The sequence below is a fragment of the Penicillium canariense genome, assembly GCF_028826845.1.
Source record: "Penicillium canariense strain IBT 26290 chromosome Unknown utg000004l_segment0_segment0, whole genome shotgun sequence".
In the NCBI taxonomy this organism is placed as follows: domain Eukaryota; kingdom Fungi; phylum Ascomycota; class Eurotiomycetes; order Eurotiales; family Aspergillaceae; genus Penicillium; species Penicillium canariense.
The window spans coordinates 554,093-581,730 of NW_026622731.1; the positions used below are offsets into that span (position 1 = coordinate 554,093).

Below are 27,638 nucleotides of genomic sequence, written 5' to 3' on the forward strand. Positions count from 1 at the left end.
CGAAAGGGTTCTGTCAGGTCCCTGATCGGCGCTGACATTTCCCCATGGGGCCCAAGGGCACGGGCGAAACCTCGTTGATTTCGCCAGTATGCCAAGAATGTTGCTATACATACAGCCACGCTAATTTACCCATCCACAGAATCGTGTACAGGCTCTTGAATCCTTGGTTGCCGATCAGGGTCCGACTTTTTGTGGGCTATCGCGCGGAATTTGAAATTACCCACGGTCCCTTTGTTGCACCATCTTCTCGCACGAGGAGAATGTATACTCTCCACTATACGGGATGTTGGCTTTATTGCATCGCAATATTCGTAGCATATCGCGATATTTATTGATTATGTTGTGATCGCAATTTGGCTGTCGCTCATGCGCCACGAGGTCAAATAGTGATGATGCAAGATTTAGGAATGTGTCTATATAATGCTCCAGGCAAGGGTCACCCACAGAAATTAACCAAGGCTTTCCCCAGGCTACTGCCTTCCATTCACTTTTTTTCTAATATTTCCAAGATGCGGTTCCCAAGCCTTGCCCTTGTTGGTCTTCTGTCAAGCTCTGTGCTAGCTGTACCCAAGTTCAACAAACGGTCTGATCCTGGGAACAGCGGGCAGCCCATCAACAATGAAAATGGGAAAGGTGCTCCTCTACTAGGTAGTCCTCCCCTTCGATTCTCTTTCTATCGCTCTATACTCACAATGTTGTATATTAGGAGGAACTAATAAACCGGTGGATCTTCAGAACCCAGATCAGCTGCGCACTCCAAGCACTGATAATGGCTTTGTCCCCAATGTCAAATGGAGTTTCTCCCAGTCTCAGACAAGGTTATTTCCTGGCGGTTGGTCGCGTGAGCAAGTCATTCAAGATCTGCCACAAAGCCATGATATCGCTGGTGCTCAACAGCATCTGAAGAAGGGGGCCATCCGTGAACTGCATTGGCACAGAGTGGTATGCAAATTTCTTCAGAGGGAGTTCGCAAATCCTGTTATTGACCTATATTGATAGGCTGAATGGGGATTTGTTTACAACGGATCTCTACTTCTCACTGGGGTTGATGAGAACGGAGGTTTCACCACCGAGAAGCTCGAGACCGGTGACATTTGGTATTTCCCCAAGGGGGTTGCCCACAATGTCCAGGGCCTGGATGACGAGAACGAGTACCTGCTTGCCTTCGATGACGGTGACTTTGAGAAGATCGGGTTAGTACTTTGTGTTTGTCAACCTACACGCACACCAAGTTGACATTCTATTAGAACTACTTTCATGGTCGATGACTGGATTGCTCACACCCCCAAGGAAGTCCTTGCGAAGAACTTCGGCGTCGATGCCGATGTCTTTGATAATGTTCCCACCAAGTTCCCGTATATTCTGAACGGTACCGTCAGCTCAGATGCCAACACGGCGCCTGAGGGTACTCTGAAGGGGGACAGCTCTTATGTCTACCACACGTATAAGCACCCCTCAGAGCCCGTCCCTGGTCATGGTGGGACTTTTCGCAAGGTAGACTCGACCAACTTCCCCATCTCAAAGACTATTGCGGCTGCCATCGTCGAGCTTGAGCCCAAGGGTCTGCGTGAGCTTCACTGGCACCCAAACGTAAGCTTCTCGATATTTTGGAGGGCGTGAATTGAGACTGATTAACGCGTCTGTTTAGGCTGAGGAGTGGCTCTACTTCCACCAGGGCAATGCACGGGCAACAGTCTTCATCGGCGACTCGAAGGCCCGGACGTTTGACTTTACGGCCGGAGACACCGCTGTCTTCCCGGACAACAGCGGTTGGTAACCCCTCTCATGCGTTGATTGTAATCTCGAAATTAACGTTTCGGTTCAGGCCACTATATCGAGAATACCTCCGAGACTGAAAAGTTGATATGGATCGAGCTGTATAAGAGCGACCGTGTGGCCGATATTTCGTTGGCTCAGTGGCTCGCGCTGACTCCGGCCGATACTGTCGCGAACGTTTTGAAGGTGGATATCGACGTGATCCACCACATCAAGAAACAGAAGCAGCTCCTCGTTCCGGGTAAATAAGGGAAGCGGATATCACTCTTTGATCATAGTGGCATCGCCGTGACGATTACAGTAAGTTCGGACTTCTGTGTCCAGTTCTTGCTAAGCTATATATATTTCCATTATATATCACTACTTAATCCAACGACCTTTAATATGTAGCTCAAGGCTCGTGAAGCTAGTCCAAGCACGAGCTCCTTTCCGGGAAATAACAAGAACTATAGAACTTGAATGGCCCAGTAGAACTCACTGCGCGATTGACAAATCAAAATAATAACCTGGCTACCGAGACAGTTCAAGGCTCATAGGTCTAAAATGGCACTATCTGACAGCAATACTTTTGTGCCAATCTACATGGTTCGCGCCACATTGGTAAAAGAACTGTAGAGAGTCGAACGCCGATGGATGTGTGGCACCTTGTGTAAAGTTCATTACATCCTCTTGACGCGGTAGAGGGTACGAGTCTCAGACCGACAGCTTGTTTAGACCACGGCAATCCACCACGACGCGCGGCTTTCTTCGCCGGTAGATAAGGTAAGGTGCGCCAAACAACCAAGACAGGGAATCCGAAGTAAATGGCGATGTGGCTCCAAATCATATGGCCTTTTTCGTGGAGCTTGTCGAAGTAGTCATCGACGACTTCCTTGTCCTTCGCGGAAAGCAGGTATAGCTTCGTCGGCGGTTTTTCGGTATCGTTCTTCAGCCGAACCTTTAAACGCTGTGTGCGCGGAACAACGGCAAAGCCTAGTTTATCCGTAGAGATATCCGCAATCTCCTCGGGTAATTTGGTAATTCTTTTATCTTGGTATATTCCTCTTCCGATTCCGCGTATATAGTGATACCATTGTCGGTGTTGAAGTAGTCGATTTCGTGACTTTTCAATAGCTGTAGTCCGTGGCGCTTAGCGACGTCCTTGGGTGCCTCTAAGCTATCGTCTACTGGGGAGCTGCAAAGTCTATAGGGTATCTTGCACGATGGCGGTAGCTTGGGGGATTTTAGTAGCACGTCGTTCTATGCTCATATAGTATAGATCACACTGTTTCGCGAATTCGTGGAATGCTGCACAAACACGGACTGCATCGCGGCAGCGGCAGTTTCTACCGAATTGGCACCTTTCTGATGTAGGGTGCGAAGGAGGAGGGAATGCACGACGAGGCACTACTGTAGATAGTGTAGCATAGATTGATCGTCGGCGGATGTTATATTGCGTAAAAGACTGGCCATAGCGATAGAGGACGCTTCTCTAGGTTGGATAGTCTCGTTCCTCAGGGGGCCTGCACGATATCGCTGGGGACTAGTTTTGTGAGTTCCCTCTTCACTCGAACCTCAGGCGTGTCGGCTCACAGCGCGTCCTCTGTAGGTAAGATGACAGGTGTCTGTGTGGAGACATATTGAACTCCTCCACCTATTGCGTCCACAAAGCAGAGTGGTAAGTTCTAGCCACATTCCTGTCCAGCTCCTAAATCAACTCCGGATGAAGCCTTGATCTTATAGATAGCTTATATTATATTTTGATTCTTGATCCTTGGAAGGTCAACCTTACGTCCTTGTAGAAGTGGTAAACACGGCGAATGCCTGGCTGCGGACTTTTTCTTAAGCCCATTTCTTCTCCTAAAGTCGAAAAACACAAAGCGCTTTTACTACACCTCCGTTATTCACCCTCACCATGGCCAGCATTGCGTCAAAATGAGCAATATTGAAAGAGGACATATCATTCAGCGTCGACCGAGGCTATAGAAGCCTTTCTATATGAGACATTACAAGAGAATGCAAGAGACCTTGGGGAGAACATGGGGCAGTACTGAAGGAACCTCTTTGGCTTCGTTACCATCCGGAGTAGAGAACGAGGTATATGTAACAGGATAGCCACAATGAATCAACCCGAACACATTATCTTCTGTCTTTGACACGCCCCATCCAAAGGTTTTCTGAGGCAGGACAAATCATTCTTCTCGAACTGTAGTCCGTGAGCAACCCTTTGGTGAGCATATCGGACCGAGCTAACTGAACTGACATTTATGAGGCTTACGCCGGCGTAGTCCCTCCTGAGAGGGTGCATCTTGGACTCGATCGACGGGTAATATATCGCTCTAGACATTGCAGAGGTATTAACAGCTGTAGCGTTTTTTTGGGAAATACTCACAGCCGGACTGCTGTTTTGGTTGTCTGTAGATGGCCATAGGATTTTTACCCAAATAGCGACAACCACACGGACTCTCTGATATAACAAGCGTAGCATGGCTAGTCGTTAGCAAGTAGCGGACCTAGTCACAAAAACCGAAATAATTTTCTAGGCTCGAGGGACTGAAGCTATATATGAGAGGGACAGAGATTCTCATAAGCGAAGATGACAGATCATTATTCTTGTAGAATATAATGTACGACAAAAGTAAGTCACCATGGGGGATGGGAACCTTTAGCGCGGCTGCGAACGCTTGGGGGGATGGGAAGAATGGGACGAATGGGAAGACAGAAGGGACAGACAGAACAGTGACAATAATGTCAGGGCGTTAAATCATTCTACGCTAATCCGGAGACATATCAGTAGAAACCACCTCTTGACTCCGATCTCACTGAAAATCACTTCTAGAAAAGGTTTAGCGACACGGGCAGAGAATGGCTCTTTCCTTTTCTGATACTGCCAGCAAATCCAAGATCGTCTCCCTCCGGCGAAAGACGCTCATGCACTGTCATGCATTTCCTACGGTTCCCCGAGCAATAGAAACCTAGAATGGGATGGCTAATGGTCCCAAAACTGCGTCCATGGTGTCCAGGGTGTCCAGGGTGTCCAGGAGTGGCTCCAGGACCCAGCGTCCCGGGTCCGTCGGGCCGTTCCCAGCAGAGTTACCATCCAGTCGGGTTACGCGTGTGGCCATTGAATAACCTGACGGAGACATCAGGCTCCCTTAGTATCGCCCACCTACCTCCGCCACCCAGCAATAAGGGCATTCGGCTCTCGGACCCTCTACTGCTCCACCAAGGTAAATAGCAAGCAGGGATCTTGTGAGGATTTTTGCAAAAAAATCCTCACAAGATCCCTGCTTGCTTGGTTTCACCATCCACTCCTGATCTAACCGGCCCCACCGGGAAGGCCTGGGCCGCTCTCACCGTTGTGCAGGCCACAGATCTCCGCCGCGCAGTGGGCTCTAATATATTCACAACGTCAACACGCCAAGGAAGGTCGCTGTGTATCCTTTCTGGGTTCTGCCAGGGGTACGTGAGATCGGGGGCCGTTAAGTTGTATCTGCCTCGGCGCATCGTGTGCCCTGCTTAGCTGCACGATTGACTCCTCGCCCTACCAGCACCCAACACTCCCCCAACCTTTTAAAACACTACCTGACTTGGCATTGGAGCCTCTGCGGAGAAATAAAACATAGGATGACACTGAATTATCCTCAATGCATACACCCCATCATCTCAAGGGAACTACATAGGATAGTATTGAAATATTAATCCCCAAATCCTAAGTTGTCACTGGCTATATCGCGCTAAACTTCTCGGAGGTTCTGTGATAATTGGGATAGGTATCATGCAAAATTCGGCCTCCCTCCCGGCCGCCCATGGGCTCCTCGCCCAACCCGTACCACTCGTGCCAGCGCTACGGCAGCGCGGGCGCCAGCTCCAACAATAACGGCTCCGACTGGCGCGGCAAGCAGCGCCACAGGTACGAGGATGAGATTTACTTCGTCTGGTACCACCACGTCAACCTCTGCTAGAGGTGGAGAAAAGGCCCAGAAGCTCTTTGGCCAGCAGTTCCCTAACTAGAGCCATGGCGCCCAGGGCATTGCAAGTTCTACTATTTCCTTAAGGAGAAGAAGTGTCCCGCACTGCGCGAGCAGCACCGCATGCGCGTTGAGGCCACGAACCCGGAGTTGGCCACCCCGCGCTTCGGCGCTATTGAGTGGGCCAGGGTCTGGTATCCATAGATGTGTGAGAATCGCGAGACGGCGGAGGCGGAAGAGGAACCTAGTAAACTACATGCGTCCCTAGGTAAGACCTATTATGAATGATGTTTGGACGGGATAGAACAATGTAGCGAGCACCAGGGTTCACAAGTTAGATCCCAGCCCGAGAGTCAAGGCAATGGGCATCACGATAGAGGTATGACTGGACAGGCCGACAGAAAATTGCGCGGGCAATTTTGTGTCGGCTCAACAAAAACACCACCAGCCATTTGGGGCGATCGGGTTGCTGTGGGACCGGAACAAAACATCGGGCTGCCACTAGGGGGCGCCAATCAGACTACTGCTTTTTCCATCCTGGGCTATAACCACTGACGGCTAGAGAAAATTTCTTGAACTTTTCGCTTGAATTGCATTAGTAAAGAACATAGTCGAGCGCTCAGGGTGGCCTAGATAGATACCCTGATTTCAAATTAAGTGATTCAAATCCAGCCAGCAACGGGGACGTGTGGCGGGCGTTGAGGGCAAACAATAATAAACAAGGAGCTCCAGTGGAGCTGAGCCCGCTCGGACCAACACCACATCTCCGCACTCGCTATCCACCGTTCTCCCTGTCGATGAACCCGTGTTTTGTGCGTTGTGTTTTGTGCGTTGTGTTTTGTGCAGTCAATGTCTCCATGTCGGACAGATAGCCCTTTTGTTTCCGTCCCTTTGCTTTTCCTCGTGGACCGTGAGCTGACCAACGTGACGCGCGCCTTCGGGGCCGCATCATAACAAGACTCGAGAAAATGGGCGACGAACCATGGCTCGATAGTCTTTCCGACGACTGGCCATCGACGCCTACGACTCCTACTACGCCTGGGCCGGCCAAGTCCAATCTTCCATCTTCTCCCCGGCGTGGTGCACAGGTTACCCCCAGTCGCATTCCAGTGGCTGCCCGCCGATCTGTGGCACAACAGTCGTCGCCGGCCGACAGCCTGAAAAAGGTGACCCGGCCATGTCATTTCATTAGGAGAGAACCTCCCACCCCGAAGACACCCCGAACTCCTAAAACACCCCTGAAGTCGCGATCGACGACCCCCGTGAAGACCAGAACAACGAGTCCGCTGCCCTCTCCGAAGCCTGCCCCGAGACCAACACCGAAGCGCAGCCCGAAGCCCACCTCGAAGCCCACCTCGGGTGCGGCTGGCAAACCACGGCCGACGATGGACACGCGTTCTCCGCTCCGATCGGTCTCGAATGTCTCCAGTCAATCCGGTGCTCAATCGGGCTACCAGACCACGGATACCGTGCAGATTAAACCAAAGAAAGCTCAAGATGAAGGAGGAGCTACACCTGAATGGCGGAAGCGCCTCGTGCGTGGGGAGATATCGGCGGGCGAACAACGCGACCTCTTTGCGCCAATGGGGCTCGAGAGTGTGTTCAAGCCGCCGTCACCTGGCTCTGGAACCGGCCAGCAAGGCTACATTCCGTTTACGCGGCAGGACGATCAGCTGTGGGAATTTAACGACGCGACTTCCCGGCGCGGGAGCGTGACAAAGGAAGAAGAGGAGATCAACGACGCGCCGGAACATCTGATCGACGAAGTCTCGGGCACGGGAATGGAATCACCAATGGGCACAGTCAACCGCGCACCCTGGGCGGAGAACTTGCCCGGCGGCCCTGGTTGTACCCAGGAGGGACATTCGCAGGGGGAAGATACTGGGACCCGAACTGCCAGTGGACTGGAAGACCTTCGCAATGAGGGGATAACTCCAATCACGTTCAATCGACCGAATACGCTTGAAAGCGGTGCTACGTCCGAAGTGATCAAGTCCGCGCTGAAGCAGGTCACCAACAAACTCGAGAGTCTGTCAATGGATCCCAACAGCCGCCCTCATTCAGCGGCTAGCGACAGCGTCCTATTCTACAACCACAGCGAACCCCGGCCCGAGGGCTCACCGCGAGATGACAGCCTGCTGGATGTGACGAGTCACTCCTTGCCGCAGGACCTATCGATGGGCACCGTCGATTTCAGCCGCCGCGGCGCCAGCCGTGCTTTCCACCACCGCTTCTCCCCTTCGCCGTTTCCCTCCTACCGCAAAACGCCCGCAGCCCTCGCACACGCCAAAATTCGCAGTTCACCCCTCTTCAGCCGCTCGCAGACCAACGGTTCGCCTGCCTTACCTCGCCCTTCCTCTTCTCACGTTCGTCCATCAACATCAGGGAATGCAACATCCAAGGAGGGAACAATGCCTTCGTCGGGTAGTCCCCTGAAATTGTTTGGTGAGCATGATACATTCACGAACAATCGACTACTGCGACGTATGAGTCAGTTTGAAGAGACCTTCGGTGACGGCTCCGATGGGGATGAACCACCTTCACCATCTGAGGAAGCACGTCGCAAAGGAGAGAGTCGCAGCTTTTTGAATGCTAGACACGAGCCGCTGAGTGAAGTTTCATCACGACTGAACGAGCGCCTAGCTTCGCGAAATGTGAATCGTCCTCGGATAAGTCGATTCGGAGACGGGGAATTGGACAAGTTCGACTTCTCGGACGCCAGTCCCTACGAGAATAAGTTGGTCTATGATGAAATACATGGATTTGGATCTCGGCCCACTTCACGGAAGCGATCATCAGGTCGGCAACAGTACCTGCGACGGCCATCGCAGCAGCAAGAGTCTCTCCGATACGCCAGGTCTGCCAGTTCCGGCTTCACTCGAAAGCCATCCGCTTGGACGAGACAGAGTTACTTTGATCACCTGCGTGACGCTTCATGGTCATCTCGAGTCAACAGGAAAGAGAATGTCGGGATCCCCGAGACCAAAAGAGTGCCCAAGGCTGCAGCAATGGATCCTACTCCAAAACGGCGCCGAACAATATTGCGAAATGACAGCGCTGAGCCTGAGCAAGCTCATACCAAGGGCGACCCGCCCTCAAGATTCGGTGACAGCATGTCTTTGTTGCAGAGAAGCTTGTTGCAGCATGGGATGCAATTTGAGAATGGAGACTACCTTGCCCCTCACGGTCCTTCTCGATCTATGCAACGTCCAAGAACGCCCACTCCTAGTCAAATTCGATCTGCTCACGAATCCAAGGTTGCACCGAGTGGAGTGTATTCGGAAAGCAACTTCGATGAGCGCGACTATTCAGATTCTTTTTCTCTTGAGGGTGACATCCCGCTGGTTAAGATAACTGGCACTAGTGACTCGTCCCGAAAAGGGTCCATTACGACCCAGGATTATTTCAACGAGGCGACGAAGATCATGGAGCTGATCAGATCCAAAGGCCGACCAGCAGCGGGATTGACAAGTGTGCAGGAGTCTGACCCGGACAGTGAGGAAGGGGATCTCAGCTATGAGGATGAATCCACGCGAGAGGCTTTTTCTCGCCCCCCAGCCGGGAAGGGACAGACCTTCGGAAGCAGCGCGAGCCGAAAGAGCTGAACCCACAGATCTTGAGCTACCTGAAGAAATACCAAGAGAGAGACGATTTAGAATTCGGTGCAATTGAGTCCGATATGTCTCTGAAAATGACATTGGACCGCGACGTTCAGCTCAAGCCAGACGATCAGCAAACCCGAGGGCTGGCACCCGAGCAGAGGAAACGAAAGCCTAGCGGATCGATTTATGACATTGCGGATGATATTGCTCATGATTTGATGACAATTAATACCCAAATGTCTGGTTTCAGCATTCACTCCGTTCCAACTGGGTCCTCACAGAACTCTCAAGCGAAAGGGATGTTGTCTTCTGATCTCGTAGCGCATTTGATTCCGGAACAGGTGAACGGCTTTGTTTATGATCGATCGAAGCATCAATGGGTGAAGGACGATGCGAAACCGCCCGTCCGCAAGTCCTTGCGCGAAGATGACCATGACGACCCGTTCCGAGATATCCCAGACTTGAGCGTGGATGAACTCCAGGAAATGATGCGGGTTCATGGTTTGAGTTCCCCTCCGAAGAGCCAGACTGGGGATCAAATGGAGGATCAGCGTCATCCACCGGGTGCAAGCACCTCGCCGACGAAAGCTGATCACCGGCCGCACACAAGGGATGGATCGGTCAATGCAAGTTCCATGCAGTCTAGAAACACACCCTTCACATCGAGTGTTCCCAACTCCGGGACCCGAGCTACGTCATGGGGGACTGACGAGATGCGCGAAAAAAAAGATGCGGGAGCCAAACCTTCCATGCGGGTCGCTTCTGCAACTGCCTCTCAACAACAACCCCAAAAGTCGCGTATCGCGACCATCTCCTTCTCATCGCCCCTCGTCTCGCATGTTGCGTATCCAGATGATCCCACCCAGCCGGAATCGAACATCGAGCAAGGAGAACCAAAGGCCGAAATTTCCGACGCGGCAGATCCAAACGGCGCTTCTGCACGTTCTTCTGCTCCCCCAAGAGCGCGTGAAACCTCGGTTGCAGGGCAGCCATTCGTTCGACGACCGGTTTCTAGGATCGATGAGCGCAACGAGGACTGCGGAGATGATCTTAGCCTTGTTCGGATAGATGATTCACTGGTTGTCCAGAATACCGCTGGCGGGAATGCTGCAGAACAATCGCTGGTCCCTCTTCTATCCCCTGACCAGGAGACCAGCTACACTTTCCACCTTAGTCCGCTTCCTGAATTCTCCGTCAACCAGCCGGACCGTCCTCTGAATCTTGAAATGAGCTATGTGGCGCAGCGAACAAATCCGACATCCCTGAGACAGGTGCACGGTACCTTTGCACTTGCAACGGAAGATCTGATCAAGCACATCACTGATGTAGAGCCATATGAGCCGTTCTGGGAGCATGTCCGCCGCCTGGTGCTTCGTCAAAAGGGATTGATCACTTTGCACAAGCTAAGTCACTTTTGTCCGCGCCTTGAGGACTTGGATGTCTCCGACAATGACATTGGTCAGTTGAGTGGGGTACCCTCAAGCCTCCGCACCCTCAAGGCTCCTAGGAACCGCCTCTCCAACCTCACTCCATGGAGTCACTTGACCAACCTGCAATACTTGGACATTTCTGGAAATGAGATCGAGACTTTGGACGGCTTTTCCGGTCTCATCCATCTCAGAGAGCTAAAGGCGAATGACAATCGGATTCGCAATATCGACGGTATCCTAGAACTGAATGGGTTGTTGAGCTTGAAGCTGAGTAACAACTCGATGACCGCCGTGGACTTCCAGGCGACCGAATTGTGAGTCTTCTTCCGCAGAACCGAGTTTTAACTGCAGATATTAATGAAAATTATAGAACCCGACTTCGGGATCTCGACTTGAGTCACAACGGCTTGACTTCTGTGCGCAATATTGAATGGCTCCCGTCACTTGCGACTCTTGATCTTAGCGCGAACCAAATTACTCGATTCGAGTCGTCAGCATCCCTGATTAGCCTCCGTGCTTTAAGACTCTCCGGAAACCGTTTGAATGTTCTCGACATGAAGAATTTCTCGTCTGTAAATCTCCTCTATCTGGATCAGAATTGCCTGTCGACTATTGACGGACTGGAACATTGTCACAACCTTGAGGTACTTTCGGTCCGCGAGCAGGCTGATTCTGCCACTGCCCTGGCTATTGACTTGGGCCATGTGAAAGATATTCGCAAAGTTTTCTTGTCATCCAACAAGCTCTCGCGTAGCTCTCTTTCCCCATCCGCTCCTCTGCTACGACTCCAGCTTCTCGACATCGCTGCTTGCACATTGAATGCGCTTCCCAGCGAATTCGCTTCTTGCTTCCCCAACCTCAAGGTGTTGAATATGAATTTCAACTCCGTTACAGAGCTAGAGCCATTGGTGGGCATGAACTGCCTGACCAGGCTGACTATCGCTGGAAACCGTCTTGCGCGAATGCGACGTGTTTGTCAAATCTTAAGTCGTCTTGGAAGGACAAGCAAAGGAAATCCTTGTTCACTTCGAAAGCTTGATATTCGCGGCAATCCCCTTACTATAGGCTTTTATCCCCCGGCACTTACTGGGAATGGATCAAATGCAGACCGGAAGAAGTTGAAGGATCAGGAAAAAGCAGTTGTCCAGCAACCCGATTATCGCCGGGACTTGTCTGATGCTCTTGCTGATCTGGACCAGAACGACCATGTTGCTCAGGCAGTCGCCTGGGATGACGGCACCAAGCCCGATCGAGACGTTGAAGTCAACGATCCCTTCACCCTGCCAGCCGCCGATCCACGGGCGGATGAGAAATACGTTACTCACCTGGATCGTGCCACTCGACTGCGGCGAAGGGTATTGGAACTACTCCTCTATGCTGGCACTAGTGGATCATTACACAATCTCGACGGGTTGGAGCTGCGACCGTCGTTAGGCGAGGACCATCCAGACATGGGTCAAGCCTGGGCAAAATTGGAGGAGCTGGGTGTACTTCGCCGGAAGGCCATCACAAACTAAGGACTAAATGCCTAGATTCGCATCACCGGATACGGAGGAGGAATTTGTGTTTGGGCATTGTTGGCAGCGTGTATGGTGTATCTTGGTTTTTTTTCCTTCATGACGTGGTCTGGGCTGGACGTGACCATGGTATCTGGCGTTTGGTGTCGGCACACACAACATATGCATGATCGCATTACTGGAGTTTGATTTTTGATGCTCCATCGCGGGCTCTGATTCTAGCGACAGTGCCATATAATTTGAATTCACAAACTTAATTTTCACCACGACGAGCGCAGACCGTAGTGATGTTGTGATGGGGAAATTTCCGGACCACCGTGTGGATTGACCTGCACTCCCACTCCTAATTGCATGGGTCTATCTAAATCTAAGTCGGCCATAGGTGGGCGGGAACATGGCCCCACTTCCCGATGGGCAACATTGGACAACAAGAGCAAACATTGAACAGCATCGAGGGATCCCTGCCGGTGCTGCGCCTATCTGTGCGTGGCCAAGTTCGTGTATGCGCCTGGTGAGCCAGGACTGTAGGCGGAAACAAATCAGGAAAGAGCCTCAACTGATCGGCAGAAAAGATTACCTCAACTTGAATCGAAATCCGCACCACTGTCTCCCCGCGTTAACCACCGTTTTTCTTCTGTGCTTCAGTACTTATGGGTATCGATTCTATAGCACTAGCCATCCACCTGTACTATATGGACTTAACAGTGAGCTCAAGCGAACATGGGAGGTCAGCCAGCTGAAGAGATGGTGCGCGCCTCACTTGGGTACCCCACGGCTGGGATCGACCAGTTTTTGCAACAGCATAGAATGCTCTACCGTTCCCTGCTGTGTCACCTCCATAAATACCCTGAGGTAATTCACTCTACATTGTATTAGAAAGGTGAGTTGAATTTTCTTTGACTTCTTATGATCCCACTTCGTAAAGCATTCGATGTCTAAAGGGTCGGTAATTGATTTAAGGTAATGCACGAATCGATGAAATGTTTATTGACCGTCAAACTCCTAGTATGGTACTCTTCCGTGGATGTTTGTTACAATATGACACATGAAATAAGAATGCAATCGCGCTCGTCCTTTATATAACCAGCCTTTCGAAAGAGTATTTGCCAGCCGCTTTACGTCGGAGATATCCAACCTCACGACTAGTACGGGTCTTAGTCTCGCCAGTAGACTTCATGATCTTCGTGCGGGAGACGTCTGCCGAAGGAGGCTTGAGCGACAGCGGCAGCATCTTGCCACTAGCGTCACCACCATAGCCCTCCTCGCCCTCTTCGGGACGAGTGAATACCATGAGATCAGCACCGTTGAGCCTCTCATGGCGGACCAAGTGGGATGGTGCCGACGTGGCAGCATCGCTAATCTTGGCAACTGCGTCCGTGGAAGCGGTAGACGGGGCGGCAACCTGATCCGCAAAGCGGAGATACTCACGGAGGATGCCCTTCAGATAAGTTGCTTCCTCAACGCCGGCAAGCGCGGCCGACACCTCAGACTTCATATCTGCAATAAGCTCCATTTCACGGCTCGCCGCAGCGATGGCCGAATCGGATCCTTCATCGAGGTTATTGACGGCGGGAATGGCAGAAATCCAACCGGACGGGCCGACGGCATCCACAGATGCAGTGATCAGATCCACAATGGTATTCAGTGAGAGGGTAGGGGTGATCTGGTCCAGAGTGATGGGGGTGGGAGGGTTTTCGGTGAAGCGGGAGGTGTAGCCACCAGTAGCAAGGGAGAGGCGGAGGTGATGAACCATGGAGATGAGCTCTGTCCTAGACAAGTTGGAGCGGAGTGATTTGACAACCGATGGCAAAGGCTGCGAGTGAATCTTCAGGAGGGACCTATTGAGACCCGTGAAGATATCCTTTAGACTCGCAACTTCACTTCCGAGGTGACGAGTAAGCTCCTGTGTAGGGGTAGCAGCATCGCCATTCGTGATAGCTCGGGCCGTTTCTTCCAAAGCACCGGAATGCAAGCGTGCCTGATTGAGGAAGTACTTGAGCGCGTGAGCTAGCTCATCAGAGGAAATGACAGCTGGTCCACCAAGAACATGGTTGACATGCTTCAATGAGGAATCAGAGTCGATGAGAGCCTGAATAAAAGATCCGATCGGAAGTGGCTGAAGGATACGCGGCTTGCAAGCTCGCCGCAGCGCAATCTCAACATTGTCTAACGACAGGTGTCCGAGTCGAATGAGCCAGTCACATGTGGTGGCAGGCCAAAGGACGACGCGCAATTGAGACGAAGAGGATGCGGAAACTTTGTCATTGACGGTGCAATCCTCGATAGCGAAGATCTTCGACAGCAGGAAAAGCGTGGATTCAGGGTTCACATGCTCACGCGGAAGCTTCTTGGGCGCCTCAGGAGTGCAAAAATAACCGATAACTGCCTTATCAAAAAGATCGGGCTTCTGCATTTGGGTGGCTTCATTGACTGCTTTCGTCAGCTGGCTCCACTTTTCCGCCTGCTCGGGGGTCTTGAGGTGCAGAGATGCCATGTTCTCGGTTCGGTGCCTTTTGGACACGTCCCATTGCGCAGCGGATGATCCGATACCCCGGCCAATGGCGTCGATAAGAAGACCATCTCGCGAACGTTTGAGAGAAGGCCCGGAGTTACCATGCAGAGAAGTCAGGTCGAACGCAATCAGAGTATTTCCTTTAGTCGCCACTGCAATACCCAACTTTGCAAAGTAGCTGATAAATACTGTGGACCCATCAGTGTTTGATCCAGCACCCGTAATAACATCTCTTGCGGCGATGCTCCGTTGCACAGAGTGGTATTGAGTGTCGTAAACTGCAATAAGAGATTCGCTTGCTCCAATAACGCACTGGGGTGAAATGCGCATAATCGAAGTGAAATGCTCATCCAGAACAATCTGCGAGCTTACGCTGGGAGAATATTGTGACAGGTCGAAATTCACAAATCCATTCGCAAACGAAAGCTGCAAACCTGCTGTTCCAGAGTGAAAGTTCCACTGCAGTAGACTGTTGCTCTTCACCTTGTCAAGCCCAGCTGGAGTGGGAACTTGAATGGTCTGCAGGTGTCGTAGCCGCTGGCTCTCTTCAAGACCGTGGGATCTGGGTTTGGAGTTGGCAGGAACAGAAAACATTTGAACATTGACATCCTTCAACGCAATTGTATCAGCTTCCCTGGGGTGAGAAACAACAAGCAGAATGGAGGGTTCGTCGGATCCAACGGAGTGCGAATCTCCGAGAGCAAGAGCAGCTAAATCCTGCCTCCTCTTGAAGAGACTCTTCTTCGCATCCTCAAGATCAATCAGGAAACAGGAGTGAACGATGTGAGTGGAGCAGACTTTGGCAATTTCACTGTGATGAATGCTCCAGTGCTGGGTTTTTAAGTCCGAGGACAACCGGCGCATGCGACCGTCCGTATGAACGGCGAGGATATTGAAGGGATCCGTCTCACTGTCGTTCTCGGCGCTGAAAGGAACAATGCCCAGGAATGTTGTGGGGCTCTTGGAGTCTGTGATGGTAGCGCTGGAGGATGAGATTGTTGGCGCACTTGAGCCATTGCCAATCTCTTCCACAAAGCACTTGATCTGGTGCTCAGGCTTTGTTGCTGCAGTATAGGTTTGTCTTTTCACCGCCGACTTCTTGGGCAGCTTGCGGCGCACGGAGCAAGGCCGACAAGAAAATGTCGACTGCGGCGGGACGGCATACGAGGTCACAAGCTTGGGCGTTTGGATCTAGAGATAGAAAGCAGTAAGTAAGCATGTGTTGAAGTGAAGATTGTGTGAAATAGACATACGTTATAAATGTTGACGGCCTCACCATCGACAGCGACCGCAACTTCGTAGCGCTTGCGTTTTTTGGCATCGGCGAGGCTGTTGACATCTCCGATACGGGTTTTGCCCGTTGAGGCGTGAAGGGGGCGCGGCAATTGTGCCAGAACTGACGGGGACTGCAAATCCATGACTAGCAAAATCACAACCTCGAAGAAGCCTTGATTCTGTCTCCCTTCAGAGCCTGAATCAGTGAAGCTGCAAAGCCATCCTAACGGGGAAATCTGAAAAATTTTCGGAATAACAGCGGGCCGGACCCATCATAAACTAGTCCTAATGTGGATTAGAGTGCGATTCGCCTGGTGATGTAATCAAGATGACATAAGCTATTTAGACGCGCCTTTCGCGTCGGACGTGTTGGACTCGATAACTACGATAAAGACCATTCTGGCTTGACTCTGCATCTCTGGTGCAGACGGCCAGATCTACGACCGCCGGTGGTCCGGATGCATTGACCTTCTCTCCTTCACCGGCGGTTCTTCCTTCATGACTTTTCAGCTGTTTCTCACATGGATACCGTTCTTTCCAATTCACCTGTGGCCATGCCGCAAGGCGAACAGCCTGTAGTTCACCCTTTTTTCCGGAAAGGTATGAACAAGCTGGACGACTTGACTTTCATCGGCTCACATTGAGTTATAGATTTCGGAACGCCATCCAGACCTCCGCCCTCTTTAGAAAATGCTACTGTTCCCCCGGCCGGACCCAACACCCTTCCTCCAAACGTGTCTTCGCCTTTATTCTCATCTTCCGACCCAACCAACACCGCTCAGATGTCATTGCCATATGCCCTGCAACCATCGGGAACTCACGCGACGACTCTCTTGAGTCAAGATGAGGACCTCAATGCTAGCAGAAGCAAGAGGCGGAAGATCGAGCGGACCAAGCAACCAGAACAGGAACAGCCTCTCCAAGCAGGCTTATCTGGCTGGCTAGGGTTGGAAATGCCCGGTTCTGTTGCTCCCCAAATGCCAAGTATGGGTGTGGAGCCGGGTATCATATCTATTGAACCGACACCAGCTCCAGCCGAACTCGAGTCTGCCAAGAAGAGCTTCGATACAGAATCAGCTTCCAAAGATAATACAGCGATACCAGATGGCTCTGCCAGGCCGCGGAAAATTGTCAAGTTAAACACTAATGGACGATTGCTCAGCTCGCCTCCACGCAGCCCTCCTGATACTACTGCTCCAAAGCGAACAGGTGGCAAACGTGGCCGGCCTCGCAAGATGGAAGGCAGACTGGTGATCATCAGATACACAACTGGAGCTGAAGGTAGCATTGGGAAAATTCTAGACGACATACTCAGCGGCCGGATGAAGCACAATCCACGCCCCCTTCCTCCCACTGTGCCTTTACGACGCCCCGTCCAACCTCAAGTCAACGGGAACAAACCGACACATCCATTTTTCCTTAAAAAGGCACCTCAGAAGCCACCTGGAGAGGACACTCAGGATCCTCAATTGAGCACACACAGCCCGGATCATAAGGGATCTTCCAACCAAGCGCAAACGAGCACCATGGAAGCAAGAGAACAACGGCCATTGAGAGCATTATCCTCTGTTTTTGGCCGTCGAACAAACAAATTTCCAGAATTGGTTCATCCACTCTGGCCACCCCAAGATCTCGTCCATGTCAGAGCCTTTGATCCGTCCCAAATCACGCAGACGCTCCTGGCCAATCTCGAAAATGACCATAAGAAATCCAAATCGCCAGCGATCACTGTGCCCGATGAAGAGAATGCTCTCCTAGCGAGCACTGCTTGGGCACGGAAGGCTGCTAGCCTGTCATTGCATTTGCCAAATGAAAACAAGCCAACGTTACGCCTGCCAGGGCGACATGCTGCCAGTGGGCGTATTCTGCAAACTGCGATCAATAGTCAAATGTCTTGGTCTTTGCCTGCTCAACATTCATCTTGCCGTTCCCCTCTTCCAGTGATCAAAAAGCTACATTCTTCCTTGCTCTCATCCGTTTCTGCCTTCGACTGTGGGAAGTATGAATCGCGGCTTTGGGCTCAAAAGTACAGCCCCACGATGGCAGCAGATGTTCTTCAAGTCGGCCAGGAGGCCCATGTGCTTCGCGACTGGCTTCGGCACCTGAAAATCACGGCGGTGGATACCGGCAGGCCATGTAAAGAAAGCGCAAAGTCGAAGGCCACCTGCGATAAGAAACGGAAGAAGCGCAAGGCAAACAACGAGCTTGAGGGCTTTATTGTCTCCAGTGAAGAGGAAGCGTCCGAAATGGATGCAATTTCGGGCTCGGATGATGAGCTGGCGGGCAATGTTACAGTCTCAGCACAGAAGACCGTCGTACGATCAGGAGATCTTGCCGTTCATAGCCAACATGGAGGCGAGAAAGGTCGGTTAGCCAACTCCATCGTACTGAGTGGCCCTCCCGGCTGTGGAAAAACCGCTTCTGTGTATGCGGTTGCCAAGGAGCTTGATTTTGAGGTGTTCGAGATTAACGCCGGTAGCCGCCGAAGTGCCAGAGACATGCTCGAGAGAGTTGGCGACATGACCCAAAATCATCTTGTTCATTTGCTCAATGAGACCGATGATTCCTCGTCCAGGTCTCGAGATAATACCACGACAGAGGACACCAAGCAAAACAAGTTGATGACCTTCTTCAAAGGTCAACCATCGAAAAATACAAAGCCCAGCAACGCCACCACATCAAAGTCAAGACCCTCACCTGAGAGTGAGGGTAAGCGCACCCGTGAGCAGAAACAGTCTTTGATCCTGCTTGAAGAAGCTGATCTTCTTTTCGATGAAGATCGCCAATTTTGGACTGGAGTGATGACACTCATCAGCCAGTCCAGAAGACCCATAATCATTACTTGCAACGATGAAAGTCTTATCCCAATTCAAGACATGTCTCTACATGCCATTTTGCGTTACCAGCGCCCCCCTCACGATCTTGCGCTTGACTACTTGCTTCTGGTTGCAGCCAACGAAGGACACGTGCTGAAGCGAGATGCCGTCAGCAAGCTCTATAATGCGTCTGGCATGGACATTCGAAGGTCACTGATGGATCTGAATTTTTGGTGTCAGATGGCTGTCGGGAGCGAAAAGGGAGGGTTGGATTGGATCCTACCCATTTGGCCGCCGGGAGCCAATGTGGATCAGAATGGGGAACGGGTGCGAGTCCTCAGTTTGAACACCTACGAGCCGTATATGGGTTGGTTCAACCGGGACACTTTCCTTGGCGATGATTCCCTGGCAAAAGAGACACAGGCTCTGGAGAACACATTTCATTGGTGGAGACTCGGCATTCAGGATGCAGAAGATGCAGTTGGTGCGAGTACAATGGAGTTGCTGCCCCCTGATCAGTATCAGTCGATGTCCAAGCTTGATCAGCTGGACTTGCTTGGCCGTGAAGCAGACTACTTGGACATGAGGAGCTCACTCGATATTCTTTGTTCTGAATGTCCAATTGATACGTTCAAGGTAATTTTAACTCCTCTCAATTCCATTCAATGGATTCCAGGTTGACTGTACATTAGGATGTTCTCGATATCTCGTCTCCACCAATTCCGGATTGTCACCGCTCCAATTACGTCGACGCTTACCCACTTTTGCAAGCTGATTTGCGACCTGAGTACTCTTTGCTGAGCGAGTCAGTTTGCACCACATTCGATTCCTTACTCTCTCGAGTTTTCCGCCCTGGTGCTGAGGATATCGAATCTGCCAGTGCAGATCGTATCTTCAGTGGTTGGGCCAAGTCTGCCGCTCGCCGAAGCGTTTTACCTTCGACCGTGAACGGCTTTCGAAAGGTCTTTGAGCCTATCATGCGAGTAAATCATACCATGCCTGTAGCGACAGGGCGGCTCGCCCCGTCCTTCGAAAATGGTCTTGCGCCTATCACCGAGGACATTGCTCCCTATGTTCGCGCGATCATGGTATTCGATGGTCGCCTGAAGGTGTACCGAGACAATCTTTTTGCGGCTTGGGCACAAGAACAAGGAGTTGGTGAAAAACGCATGCGGACTACCCGTGCCAGTCGGGCTGCTTTGGAGGGAGGCGACAAGACCTCGACTCGCAAGGATAGGTGGTTTTCTGATGACATCAACTACTACTGGGTGCAAAGCACGGGTCGGCCCGAGTGGCAGCATATTTTGTTTCAGATGGGCCACTTCCACGTTCAGCCTGTTTTGGAAGCGAATGGAGGGAACAGTGACCAAGCTTCTAGTAACTAACCCTGGAAAGCTAGTTATCATGATGCCTTCGGCAACTGATCTAGTATAAGACGCTACAATACCTATATAACCTCTTACGAATGAAATTTCTACCTCTGCAATGATATTGTGAAATGAGACTAGTGCGTGATTCTGACTCGGCTTCACTCGTGAAGTGCTATTTCGAAATCTAGGATTTGAACAGTTTGGAAAGCCCCGATGTATGCTCATCAAGAACAAGCTTCATGAACACATCCAACCCACGGCTTTTTACGTTCGGGTCTGACACCAGAAAGGTTGCCGAAATCGATTGAAATGAGCAATGGTTCGAGATAAAAAGATTGCCCTGGCCCGTGCCAATCGTAGCGTGGGCATAAGCAAACGCTGTCGCTCTCGCGGTCCCTAGGGAGAGGTGTGGTCATCATTGTCCTCACTCGGCCCCTAACAAGGCCGGTAGCGGTGTGGTAGTCGACGATATGTACCATGATGCGTTTGGCGTTCCAAAGCCTCTAGTGATTGCTTCAGATGATTGCTTCAATATCCGAAACAGCCACTTAAATTATCGGTGCTGTTAAATTACTCCATGAGGTAAATATTCCATCCGGGCGACCCCTAGGTTCCAGATAAACATTGAGGGATGTGTTGCGATACCTAGTGCTAGGTCTGCGAGACCCTAGGAAATTATAATGTTAACCATGGCATCCAATTTTATCTGTGATAGGAGGCTGACAGAAGTAGGAGGAAGTCTGTGAAACTCCATAGTTCGTTACCCTCTTGATGGACCCTGGCCGGGAGGCAGCCAATTACATAATCCCCTGCGGTTGCTGGGACACCTCCGCGCGCGGTAAGTGCTATTCGCGGCCGGCGCCAACTCCGCGCCAGCGACCTCTCTCTGCTCCCTCTTATACGTGCAGAAATGACGAGAAACCTCCCCAAAGGTTTCCACCCCGCTGCCTCGCCGCAGAACCCCACCGCTGCAGCTACGAAGTCGTTCTGCACCATCAACTCCGACCCTAAACGTCTCATCTAGATCCAGCCCGATGCCCTACCCGCGGCCCGTCTCGTCGCTCAGACTTGAGACACATACGGCTCCTATCGACGATATAACTGGCGATGAGTTACTTGGGTCTGATGATGAGCTGAACGAGACTGGCCGCGCCGCTCAACAGCAGAGAATCGAGAAGTTGGCAGAATCATACCTGCAGGGCCGGCCGCTGTTAATCCTCTCTGCTGCTCTACGGGGACCGTTCGAGAAGGACTGGAAAAACCCATGGAAGAAGGATCGAAGGGTGATCGTCAACGGTGCGGCAAAGAAGCATGGGAAAAAGGCGATGGAAAATGCGGGCCATGTCATACAAGAGACCGACTTAGGGAAGCCGAAGTACCGCGAGGATTTAGCTGTTGCTTCTCGATGCCGATCAGAGGCTAGAACTATTACTATCCCACCCCCTACTGCGCTAGCACCCAATGCCAGTCCCTCTGTCACGCCCCGATCAGCACAGAAAAGAACCCTCCAAACCACAGCCTACGACGAACAAAATCGCGCTCCACCACGCTCCATCAAAAGAACCAAAGAGACATATTCATCGCGAATCGACGACTACTCGTTCGCTACCGGTGGACCAGCGGATTGGCTGAAGAAAGACCGGAGACGGATGGACTTTACGCGGTTCGAGCCTCCTAGCTCCCCGACGCCGAAGAATGCATGTCGACAGGCAGAGAACAAGACGGGGGTGGGGTTTTCGCGCGCCATGGAGGTGCGCGTTCCAGTTACTCCTTCGCCCATAAGGAATTCAGGAGCCACTGCGATCGATGACAAGGTCACAATGGCCGAGGCTATGGACATCTCACCGGAAAATACTCCATTAGAGGTACCAATGCAGCAAATCCAAGACCCTGCTAATTCTGAAAAATCCCCGATTCCCAGACAATCACCGATAGCCAAGGGCTCACTAAAGGTCAAGGCAAATGGCCCTGCGCAATCCTCATTTCGTGTCATTTCTTCGTCATCTCAGTTGCCGCGCTTTGAGTATCGAAGGCCGCACCGGAAATATAAGAATCCCGAGTCGGAGGAAATCCTTCCCGTTGAATCTCTTGGTCCTGCTGAGAATGAATCTCATGCTGAGCGACCTGCAGCTGCGGAGTCGGCTGCAAAAGAAGCCCAACAAGTTGTTTCTGTGGAGAGATCGGCCGCGAATCGGGATGCATCAGATGTCAACGGTCATGGAGATATAGTCCTTCCAGATATCGAAGGCAACCTTCGGGCCGCGATTGGTCCCATAGGTATTCAGGTTGATTCTGAACTCACTCTTCAAGAAGACGATATAGCTATCCCGGACGTTCCAGAAGAGTCCAGTGAGCCACTGGCCAAAAACGATAGAGAGGGTGCCGACGAACCTGTCCGGACACCCAGGGATCTCACCTTCATCGATGAGGCGAATGGCTCATCTTCCACTGAAGGAGTGTGGCTCCAGACTGAGCAAAACACTCATGAGAGCTTCCCGTCTGCTCAACAAATAGCAGTTCCTCCAGGGGTTTCAGATCGCATACCATCGTTGCACTCGACCGCTATGCCGAGAAAAAACCCTGAGCAGAAGACAGAACACGGTGCGGATACCCAGTTATCGACTCAAGCCGCCTTGCTTCATGCTCAAAGATCGTTCCAAGAAGACCTGGAAAGCCCTGAACCTGAATATCCCCATCTTGCAGACCCGGAGGATACTGTGTGGGGACCTGGCGAGGAGTCACTCCTGGCACATGAAACACCGTACAACGGGCCCCAGTATTTTGAGCGAGTTCCAGATCTAAGCCTGAGAGGATTTTCCAAGGGCAAGGTACAGGCTATGAGCACGCAGTACATGATCGACGCCGCCAGTCCTTATACCTTCAGCACGGAAAAGCAAATTAAGCCCTTTCGGGAGATTTCCCTCGACCCGCGCAGCAGCAAAAAAAATGGAGCTGCTCCTAACGCAGAGCTTTCGTCTCCCTCGCCTCGGGTGCCTTCGCCTTCTCAGGAGAAAGAATTTCACACTGCTCATGCAAGCCCTTCCCGGCCAGAAGCCCACCCAGAACCTGAATATACCCACCGATCAGCCACCCAAAGGACCCTTCTCCCATTTGCACTGAGTGGCTCCACACCCACTACAGCCCAAGATGGCCAAGGCGCCCACCAAGGCCCAGAAAGCTTCGACCTCAGTCAGGCCATCGCTGACGCCGGTAGTTGGCTGCAGCAGAGCTTCGACTTTATGAAAGAAATCGGGCGTCCCAGTCAGGCTACAAGGCCGGCGTAGTAACCGGATGTGACATGTCTGTTTTGAGGCAGGACAATTTTTGTTCAATTGTTTTTAATTGCATACAGTCTATTAGCATAGCGAGTTTCTAAGTTGCATTGATTCCCCCATTTTTGCCGCGATATGGACAGCGAGATTTGGGCCGGATTGGCCTCAGTGGCTATGATGTGCTGCATTTATATTCTCATACACAATACACTACTTTTAGAGGCAAGAGTGCTTTTTCATGCATTGCGTTCTATCTTGACCTTTTAATATCTGTAGACTTCGCTCCGCGGAACGGTGGGTGGTCCGAGCGTCCTGTGGGGGGAGCTGCTCCAGGCCGCCTCCATCGCCAGCTCCGTCTCCAACGTCAATGCCCACCACCCATGGCCAGCAGCGCAAATGGCACTGACATCAGTAGGAACCCTTGGTATCCTGCTTCTTGAAGAATAGCTGACGATGTGACAGTGGAAAGCGTTCAACTTCATCGACGTCGGCCCGGTCAAGCTGCCGGAGGACAGCTCCGCGCTATTCGGCGTAAGGCCCTCAATCCACTGCGCCCACCTTGACCCCTCTCACCGCTGAAAAATTCTTTAGAGCGACCTATGTAGCCTTTGTACCGGATCCGCAAACCTCTTTCTCGGCACCAGCGAGGGCCTCGTCCATATCGTCTCCTCGTCCTTCCGTATCCAGCGCTCATTCCAGGCGCATGATGTTGGGATCACGCATATGAAACAGATCCCCGGAACTTCATTACTTGTTACGGTTGCGGAGGACCTTTCGAACGAGCCGGTGCTCAAGGTCTGGGCGCTAGATACGGAGAAGAAAGATGGCGGGCCGAAATGCTTGTCCACCGTGTTGGTGCAGAACGCGAGGAGGCAGTTTCCGGTGCGCTACACTTCAAGAAAACAAGTAGGCTGGATACCTAACCGATGGAGCAGATTACTGCATTCGCAGCCGTTGATGATCTCTCGCAGGTCGTGGTTGGGTTTGCTAATGGATCCGTGACGATTATCCGTGGCGATTTGATTCACGACCGTGGAGCGCGGCAGCGCATTGTTTTCGAGTCGGAGGAGCCAATTACAGGTCTCGAGATACAGAGCGGTGCGGTGAATGTTCTGTATATCTCGACGACGAGCCGTATTTTGACGCTAGTCATTGCGGGGCGGGGACAAGGCCAGCCTGCGCGCGTTTTGGAAGATACCGGTTGCGGTCTGGGATGTATGACGCTTGACAAGGAGACGGGAGATATTCTGATTGCCCGAGAGGACGCCGTTTATACTTATGGTCCAAGGGGCCGGGGTCCGAGTTATGCATTTGAGAGCCCAAAAACGTCTATCAGGGCTTTCCGGGACTACGTGGCACTGGTTTGTCCACCGAAAGTAGTCACAGGGAAGGGCGATCCGTTGCGCAAATATGGAGTTAATCCTGCGGATGAAATCCTTGGTACGACGACGTTCACTCTGCTCGATACCGATTTGAAGTTCATTGCGCATAGCCAGTCGTTGGTGTCACCAATGAAGCATATTTTCATGGAATGGGGAGATCTATTCCTACTCACAACGGATGGAAAGGTCCGTTCCCATCTTATATGCAACCATCATGAGTTATTGACCTTGTTGCAGGTGTTTCGATATCGGGAGAAGAGCCTTCAGCAGAGGCTGGAGATTCTTTACGAGCGCAACCTCTACATTTTGGCCATCAATCTTGCGCAAAAGATTGGAATTGATCCCCTGCAGCAGAATGCTATCTACCGCAAATATGGTGATTTCCTTTACCAGCGCGGCGACTACGATACTGCTATGCAGCAGTATCTCCGGGCAATCGACAATACTGAGCCATCACAAGTTATTCGCAAGGTTTGTTTTCCCAATCAGTTATTGAGAATCCTTTTCTAACCTAGAATAAAGTACCTGGATACCGAACGAATCCATAATTTGATCGAGTATCTCGAGGAGCTCCATGACCACGGCCGTGCAACAGTGGATCACACCACCCTGCTATTGAACTGCTATGCAAAGTTGAAAGATACCAGCAAGCTGGACTCGTTTATTAAAGCTCCTGGCGAGCTTAAATTTGATCTTGAAACTGCTATTGCTATGTGTCGCCAGGGAGGATACTATGAACAAGCAGCCTACCTGGCCACAAAGCATGGCGAGAATGACATGGTTGTCGATATCTTGATTGAGGACTCAAAGAAGTATGCGGAGGCGGTGGAGTATATCTGGCGATTAGATCCCGAAGTGGTACGTAACATACTGGTGACATGGTCAACTGCGCGCTTATATACTAATCTACCCAGGCTTATCATAACCTAATGAAATATGCCCGGGTCCTTCTGGTCCATTGCCCCGAACAGGTAACCGAGCTCTTCAAGGTTTACTACACAGGCCAGTACCAGCCACGCACTACGGTAGAGATACCGCCAGAGCCTCAAGCGCAGCCAACAAGTGCTGTTCAAAGCCTTGCCGCTCTTCTTCCATTGCGGTATGTGACTGGGGGTTCTGGCTCACAAACCCAGGCTCCAGAGTCGCAGAATGTCACGGTCGCAGAGGAACCACCCGCAGACCTAGCACCACAATACGAGGTCCCGAAACCACGAACAGCGTTCTCTGCATTTGTAGACCACCCGCAAGAGTTTGTCAGTTTTCTGGAGACACTTGTGCAACAGCCTGAGCTCAAAAAAGAGGCCAAGGTGGACCTCTTCACAACGCTGTTCGAAATGTATCTGGACACAGCAAAGACCAAGAAAGATGCAGGTCAGAAGCAAGAATGGGAAAACAAGGCTAAGAAGCTGATTGAAGGCAAAGATGTGAGTATATGTAACTCAATCAGCCTTTGCATCTCAATTAACATCACTAGATTCCAATCTCTACCTCCAATGTCCTTCTCCTCTCCGACCTATCCAATTTTCGAGAAGGTTCCACACTTGTTCGTGAGCAAGAAGGCCTGCGTCTCGACATATTCCGCTCGTTCACTTCTGCCAAGGACACACAAGGCGCCATCCAAGCACTACGGCGGTACGGGCCTGATGAGCCACAGCTCTATGTCGATGCATTGACCTATTTTGCTTCGAGCCCGCTTATTCTCGAGGAAGCAGGTGATGAATTGGACAAGGTTCTGCAGCGTATTCATGAAGATGGTCTTCTCTCCCCGTTGCAGGTGATTCAGGCTGTCAGCAACAACGCCGTGGTAACGATGGGCAGACTCAAGAAGTACTTGGGCGACAACATCGCAAGCGAAGACAAGGAAATTAAAACGGTACACTCTCCCGCACCCGTCTCGCTTTCTCCAACCTCAACTAACAATAACGTACTGCAGAACCAACGGTTAATCACAAGCTACAAGTCCGAAACTGCTACGAAGCAACAAGAACTCGCGAACCTCGCCACTCAACCCGTCGTTTTCCAGTCCCGCCGCTGCCAATCCTGTGGAGGCACCCTCGACCTACCCACTATCCACTTCCTCTGCCGTCACTCCTTCCATGAGCGCTGTCTTAACCGCGTCGATGAAGACGCCCAGTGCCCCGTCTGCGCGCCGACGAATGCCACTCTCCGAGCTATTCGCCAGCGGCAGGTTGATTCGGCGGATCAGCATGAGTTATTCAAGGCTGAGTTGTCGAGGTCGAGAGATCGGTTCGGTGTTGTGAGTGACTTCTTCGGGAGGGGGGTTATGAGGGCTTCCAGTACTATGGAAGGGTGAGGGATTGCAAATTTTTAATATATTATGGCAAGGGATTTGTTGTAGAGGGCCTCCTTCTTTCGTTTTGCTTTATACCTCCGGTTTTTATCTCAATTACATACACTGTTGTCTTCAAATCAATTACAAGGTAGACCGCACTGTACACGGGTATTACTCTTTACCAAGTCAAGCGGGATAGATGATTATGCACAAAGTTTACGTGCATTGTATGAATGATCTCGCTCTACTCTAGCAATATCCATAGCTTCAATAATGAAGCAAAAGCAAAACAATGACAAACCGTCATATCCAACAATTCACAAATCGCTTCATCGACCGATCGTTATGTGCCCGGGGCAAAGTACTATTCACAGGCCGGGAAGGAAAGCAAAGAAAAGAAGGTACACGGAAGGGTTGAGAAAAAAGGCAGCGCGGATTCAAAT

General features: G+C 51.4%; 7 protein-coding genes across 7 annotated transcripts; 6 read left to right on the forward strand and 1 right to left on the reverse strand.

The window, feature by feature from the left end:
- Positions 1 to 509: 509 nt before the first annotated feature.
- Positions 510 to 2,025, forward strand: N7482_006540 (uncharacterized protein; the record flags this gene model as incomplete). Its single annotated transcript, XM_056688665.1, has 6 exons — positions 510 to 648; positions 707 to 942; positions 1,000 to 1,193; positions 1,248 to 1,590; positions 1,649 to 1,769; positions 1,826 to 2,025. 6 exons carry the CDS (start codon positions 510 to 512, stop codon positions 2,023 to 2,025), a joined length of 1,233 nt encoding a protein of 410 aa, XP_056541094.1.
- Positions 2,026 to 5,564: 3,539 nt separating this feature from the next.
- On the forward strand, positions 5,565 to 5,930 carry N7482_006541 (uncharacterized protein; the record flags this gene model as incomplete). Its single annotated transcript, XM_056688666.1, has 2 exons — positions 5,565 to 5,705; positions 5,814 to 5,930. 2 exons carry the CDS (start codon positions 5,565 to 5,567, stop codon positions 5,928 to 5,930), a joined length of 258 nt encoding a protein of 85 aa, XP_056541095.1.
- Positions 5,931 to 6,694: 764 nt separating this feature from the next.
- On the forward strand, positions 6,695 to 12,275 carry N7482_006542 (uncharacterized protein; the record flags this gene model as incomplete). The annotated part of the gene is made up of 3 exons (XM_056688667.1): positions 6,695 to 9,221; positions 9,266 to 11,072; positions 11,129 to 12,275. 3 exons carry the CDS (start codon positions 6,695 to 6,697, stop codon positions 12,273 to 12,275), a joined length of 5,481 nt encoding a protein of 1,826 aa, XP_056541096.1.
- Positions 12,276 to 13,350: 1,075 nt separating this feature from the next.
- Positions 13,351 to 16,205, reverse strand: N7482_006543 (uncharacterized protein; the record flags this gene model as incomplete). The annotated part of the gene is made up of 2 exons (XM_056688668.1): positions 13,351 to 15,978; positions 16,041 to 16,205. The coding sequence occupies 2 exons, from the start codon at positions 16,203 to 16,205 to the stop codon at positions 13,351 to 13,353; spliced, it is 2,793 nt and encodes a 930-aa protein (XP_056541097.1).
- A 378-nt stretch (positions 16,206 to 16,583) lies between these two features.
- On the forward strand, positions 16,584 to 20,263 carry N7482_006544 (uncharacterized protein; the record flags this gene model as incomplete). Its single annotated transcript, XM_056688669.1, has 3 exons — positions 16,584 to 16,662; positions 16,714 to 19,514; positions 19,571 to 20,263. 3 exons carry the CDS (start codon positions 16,584 to 16,586, stop codon positions 20,261 to 20,263), a joined length of 3,573 nt encoding a protein of 1,190 aa, XP_056541098.1.
- A 1,019-nt stretch (positions 20,264 to 21,282) lies between these two features.
- N7482_006545 (uncharacterized protein) lies at positions 21,283 to 23,532 on the forward strand (the record flags this gene model as incomplete). Its single annotated transcript, XM_056688670.1, has 1 exon — positions 21,283 to 23,532. One exon carries the CDS (start codon positions 21,283 to 21,285, stop codon positions 23,530 to 23,532), a length of 2,250 nt encoding a protein of 749 aa, XP_056541099.1.
- A 384-nt stretch (positions 23,533 to 23,916) lies between these two features.
- On the forward strand, positions 23,917 to 27,216 carry N7482_006546 (tethering complex subunit PEP5; the record flags this gene model as incomplete). Its single annotated transcript, XM_056688671.1, has 9 exons — positions 23,917 to 23,931; positions 23,983 to 24,051; positions 24,112 to 24,402; positions 24,456 to 25,088; positions 25,140 to 25,373; positions 25,425 to 25,760; positions 25,817 to 26,326; positions 26,377 to 26,775; positions 26,836 to 27,216. 9 exons carry the CDS (start codon positions 23,917 to 23,919, stop codon positions 27,214 to 27,216), a joined length of 2,868 nt encoding a protein of 955 aa, XP_056541100.1.
- Between the last annotated feature and the right edge of the window lie 422 nt (positions 27,217 to 27,638).